The sequence below is a fragment of the Cynara cardunculus genome, assembly GCF_001531365.2.
Source record: "Cynara cardunculus var. scolymus isolate 2C chromosome LG 12, CcrdV1, whole genome shotgun sequence".
Taxonomy (NCBI): Eukaryota; Viridiplantae; Streptophyta; class Magnoliopsida; order Asterales; family Asteraceae; genus Cynara; species Cynara cardunculus.
The window spans coordinates 39,493,263-39,499,261 of record NC_037539.1 but is presented as its reverse complement, the minus strand read 5'-3'; the positions used below and the strand labels follow the sequence as shown (position 1 = coordinate 39,499,261).

General features: G+C 29.5%; 1 protein-coding gene across 1 annotated transcript; it reads left to right on the top strand.

Annotated features, from left to right (window-relative positions):
* Positions 1-252: 252 nt before the first annotated feature.
* Positions 253-3,121, top strand: LOC112523205 (actin-depolymerizing factor 5). The gene is made up of 3 exons (XM_025132717.1): positions 253-338; positions 747-1,006; positions 2,971-3,121. Exons 1-3 carry the CDS (start codon positions 318-320, stop codon positions 3,119-3,121), a joined length of 432 nt encoding a protein of 143 aa, XP_024988485.1. The 5' UTR covers positions 253-317.
* The last annotated feature ends 2,878 nt before the right edge of the window (positions 3,122-5,999 follow it).

Genomic DNA, 5,999 nt, shown 5'->3' with positions numbered 1-5,999 from the left:
TAATGTAATAAATGTCATAATTTTAAAAAGCGAGAAAGTTGTTAGAATTAAGTGTAATAATTTTTGGAGATTTAAAATTTTGATTTTTTACTTTCAAGAAATTTTAGAAAATTATATGTCAACCGTTTCCTTGTTATGGCAGAGTTGTAATATTTTTCAACGTCGGGGGTATTTGGCTGACTGTACATGTATATAATCTCCACACACAAACACCCGCCATATTATTCCATTTCATCCTAAAATCATTCTTCACACACTTCACCATAAAACTCACACTTCTCTCTTCAATTCTACTCTCTCTGTAACATTCATCCACCATGGCTATGGCTTTCAAGATGGTATTTCCCTCCTACTTTACTCGCCACATGATTACTGTTAGTTTCAGTTTCATCATATTTCTCAATTTCATATTCTTCAAGTCTCGACTTTACTTTTGATTGTGTCTGAAATTCTGTACACTTTTATGTGAAATCGTGTGTATTTGTTTGATAAATCATGTGCAAATTGTGTATCAACCTGATGATCTATTTGAAGATGATATTTAGATTCAATTTCATTAGATTTGTTAATTTCATAACTCTTCAACTCAATTACTTTGTGATTGTGTCTGAAACTCTGAAATTTTGTGTGATTATGGTAACTGGATCTTCAAATTATCCGGTATTTGTGTGTGTGAAGCTCAGGATCTAATGACTTTTATTGAAATTAATGATGGATTGGTTATGGTGAATGTGTTGGATTTATAGGCAACAACGGGAATGTGGGTGACGGATGAATGCAAGAACTCGTTTATGGAGATGAAATGGAAGAAAGTTCATCGATACATAGTGTTTAAGATCGATGAGAAATCAAAACTGGTGACGGTGGATAAGGTTGGTGGTGCCGGTGAAGGCTACTCAGATCTCGAAGCTTCCCTGCCTGGGGATGACTGCCGCTATGCCGTCTTCGATTTCGACTTCGTCACCGTTGACAATTGCCATAAGAGCAAGATCTTCTTCATTGCATGGTCCGTCTCCATCCTCTTAAGCTCTTTTATTTATATATCATCATTTTATTAAATTAAATATGAAAATAAATTAATGCCAAGTGATCTAGCTACCTATCTAAATTAATTATTCATCAATAACAAAATGTTAAATAATGCTCAAATTATAAGTTATTGTTTGATTTGAAGGAATCCAATGAATTTGGGGGATTTGGATTTCAAATCAATTTCAATCCTGTGTTTGGTTTGTTGGGATATGAAATTCTATGATTTAATTGAAATCCTACAACGAGAGGATTTTGAAATCCTTAGGGGGTGCTCGACATTTGATGGGATTTCTTAGGATCGTATGAAATAAGATTTTAAAAAATGTTAAAAACATTTGTTTTGTAATAATCAATTAATAAAAATGTGATTTAATTATTTTTATTTTATTTATAATTACTTTTGTAAATTATTCATGAATAATGGAATCCAATTTCATTCCAAATTCTACAAAGTAAATACACTAATAATTTCAAATTTATTTCAATCCATAAAATCCAAATCCTTTAAAAAAACAATCTTACAAATTAAACGGAGCTAAATATTAAAATTATAGGTTCTTACCTGTAGATGCCATCAAGTTGATCATCATTTTATATACAGGAAATATTTTATTTAAAGATTAACAATAAGTTTGAAGATAACAAATTATAGACTTTACTCATAAATAAAAAACTAAATTGATATAATTAATGAGGTTAAGTAAATAAATGTGAGAATTATATAAATCTTGATATTGGGGTGTGGATGAGTCCCATGATGATATATTGAAAGAAGAAGTAAAACAGCTTTAGATTTCCCCCAAGTATGAAAAGAAGCATCCACTAGCTAGCTAGGAAAAGTAAAAGCGTGAGAATCATATTCTTTTCTTTTATTTTTATTTTTAATAAAAAAATATGATACAATTCCATCCATCTTTGACATTATCCAACTATAATTTCTATTTCATTTCAATGTCTTCCTTTAGAATAATTACTATCAATCTTAAAAGAATCTTCTATAAATGATCGACATCTTTTCTATGCGAAAATTCATGATGATACTTATTTCAATTGGAATAAAAGATTTGATTTATATATATTGATCAATATGAACGAAAACAACCCTATTCATTTGGCTTGAGGAACCACCAAACCTGATCAAGCCTTAAAAGTCACGATAAAAACATGACGTTTTTTAAGACTGTGTTTTTATGGGAGATATTTGTATGACGTATATACTAACTCATATGTTTTATACTTCAATTTAATTAATGATATCAAACATAAGAAATAGTTTTCTGTTTCTTGAGAAAAGCCTTTCTTCTAGTGCTAAAATGAGTAATTAAATGACCCAATCTAAAATCATATACAACTATTATAATGCATAAAATACAAATAACTAATATCATCATATCATTATAATCAAATATTATTATTAGTTTTCCTTATATTAAAAAAGTTATTTCTTATATATGAATTATTTAAATTTACAGTTTTTGTTTGATAGGAAACATGAAAATTATTAAATCTATATAAGTAGTAAAAGTTTTTCTCAGGTAATATAAGTAATTATTATAGTAGAGAAATTTGAAAGATTATGGTGCAACATTTACCCTTGCCTCAATTGGGAATTCTTTATTCTATCTTTGTGTGTGAGCATAAAAGTCTTTATATCGATTATGAATCTTGCTGCTTTAAGATTTCTTTGAATGGTATTTTTATAATTTGCAACAGTATGGAAGAAAACTGAATAATAAAAATGCTTTATTTGTAGGAATGTTGCATATATATATATATATATATATATATATATATAGGATTTGATGTTAATTTTGTTAAAAGATATATGTCAACCAATCTCTTTATCTTTGAAAACACAAATGAAACAAGACTTAGCAATGAATCAAATTTTGGAGATGATGTAAGATGTGTAATATTTGTTTAATGTTTGGTTGATAGGGCTCCAAGTGCATCAAGAATTAGAGCAAAGATGTTATATGCAACATCAAAAGATGGAATAAGAAGAGTGTTGGATGGCATCCACTATGAACTCCAAGCAACTGATCCAACTGAGATGGGGTTTGATGTCATTCAAGATAGAGCCAAATAACTATCAAATATATATATATATATATATATATATATATATATATATAATGGTTACTTACTAATAAAGACCAGTTATTAGTCTTGATTAATCAGTAATTATTTTTTCAGACTAATCAATCCATAACACAACAATACGCACTTCATCCACTAAAGTTGTATTATGTTTCATGAATTCCCAACCCTTTTAAGCTTAATGATCAAAAGAGGTATATAATTGGCCACTTACATCATCTTTCAGTAGCAAAATCTGATATGCATTTCTGTATATATAAAAAAACATATAAAGACTTTGATTAGGGCATGGTACAGAAGATTTTATGTATCAAGTCCTGATTTACTGACAAAATGATGTACAAATACTTTTGTGAAATTGGTAAAAGATAATCAGGTTATAATTGGTGGATCATGCAAGTAAGTATTTTCAGCTGAGAGATCATATATGATGATAAAGGTCTTTTTGGTAAATAGGCTTAGCTAGTGAGCATGAGATTGGATGCCTATACTTAATAATATATTAATGCATATAACATCGTCTTTTTGGCATATTTGAACTTTAAATAACTCAATTATGCAGTTGCCCCTCGTTCTTATCACTTGTTAATTATTGTACACTGATTAATCATGTATGAATTATTGTCCTTGTACGTTTTTTAAAATGTAATATTCTCTCTTCTTTTTTTTCCTAATTATTTTGGGAAGAATTTAGAAGTTGACATTAATATTGTTTAAAATCATTTAGTTTATGTTCTCTTGCATCATATATGTTATTTAATGCTATTTATTTAATTATGCCACCATTAAATGATTATATTCTATAACAAAGTTTTGTTTGGTTTAAATGAATATTTGTTTCTAATCTACGAAAAAAGACCAACTTCTTGTTTACTCTTTAAAAATGTAGCACAATAAAACATTTTATGAAGGTTTGGTTATTTATTTACACAAGCAATAGGATTTATGGTCTATCTTTCATCATTCTTAATTCAATTTCATTCCAAAACTTTCATGTTTAATTGTTTTCATGTGCTAGTTATATAAGGGGTATTTTGATCATATATATATATATATATATATATATATATATATATATATAGGGAAATTATTGTATAACTTTTGTTATTCATACAACTTCATCTCATCCATTCAAACTTTAATTTATCGTCAGGGAGTCCATTTAGTACTTTTCATTTTTTTATTGTTTAAATTATTAAAGAGTAATATCGGAAATTCTAAATATAACATAATTATTGAATTTTTTTTACTTTTTATAATAATTATCCATAGTTAATGGGATTACATTAAAAAATATTGAGATATCCTAGTTAATACATGTCTCTTCATTCAACGATTTTTTACGGTGGTTTCGTATTAAGATTCTTAATTTCTCGCTTGCATCTAAAATTAGCATTAATGAATCTATTAAATTCTGTCAACGAAGTTTACATGAGAGACGTTTTCTAATACGAAGATCGGTTTATTCACTTAGGCGACAAAGTTGATTCTTCAGTGCAATCGTTGATTGTTGCAGGTGATGAAGTTTGCAAGAGTCTTAGAAGACGTTTTGATGAAGTTGATGTTGGCAATGATGTTGATTCATGTGATTTACCAAATGGATCCATGTAAATAAATTATAAACACAATCGTAATGCATTTGAATTCATTCCAAATTTCGTACATATTCAACCCCATATTCAAATTCACTTGAAACTTCATCGAAATACTATAAACGGTTTAGAAAATCTAAACCTTTATAGCAAAAATATTGTAAAGGTTACATTCACAGTGTTTTGCTGTGAAGGTTCAACTGTAAAAAAATGGTCTCACGGATCTAATGAAAACAGAATGGTTTCACGTGATCCCATGAAAACATATTAGTCTCACGTGATCCAATATATATATATATATATATATATACACATACATACATATAAATGGTTGAGTTTCGGTGAGAATGAAAATTATGGTAAGAAGGGTAAGCAGGGATCTCCACATCGGACTAATCCTGATTGAAGAGAACCACTAGATCAATTCTCTTCTCAAGCGCTATTTGTGGGTTGTTTTGGAACTAAAAGTGATCAAGGGTCGAAATCTCTTTTTTTACACTTCTCACCTTAACTTCTATTCTCACACGATCCTTTATCTATATATTGATACTTATTAATTATCACCACATAGGCGTGCCACCCCCACCCCCTTTCGTAGCTACCTGCGACTCCCCTATCGTGTGACACCCCTACCCATCAAATTAAGAGACAAAGTCGTTTGATTTTGATTTTGTTTTGATTTGGGTTTTGTTCTTCTTGTCCCCTTAAACCATTTGGGTTTTGCTTCTTTTCACTGATCTCGGTATGCTCTTTGTTTTGATTTGGGTTTTTGTTCTTCTTTTCCCAATAGCATCTCCGACCACTATAAAATAGAGACCTCATTGTTGTATTGAAACCTCCATCCATTTGTCATTTTAGGAGTTGATTTGACTCTTGATTTAGGTTTGAGTTTTTGTTTGTTTTAGATTGGATGTGGCAAATCTCTGATGATTACATCGATTTGTTACATAACCCAGTCGTAAACACCTTTTACTTGTACAATATGTAAAACCCATCCAGATTATAGAATTTATTAGTTCGAGTATTTGAGACTTGTTCATCCCAGGTCGTCGGAGGTTTTTTTTGGTTGACCAAAGTGGTGGTGGATTTGGTTAGGGAAAAAGAGGGAGGTAGAGGGTGCTGATTAATGCTGTCAAAATTTATATATGTGAGAGAAAAAATTAGAAAGATTAAAATGCCCGTGATTTAATGGACGGACGTTAAGTCGTTAGCATCCTTTAGTCGAGGAACCAAAACCAGACAAAATGTAAAATACGAGGGTAAATTTGTAGTAAC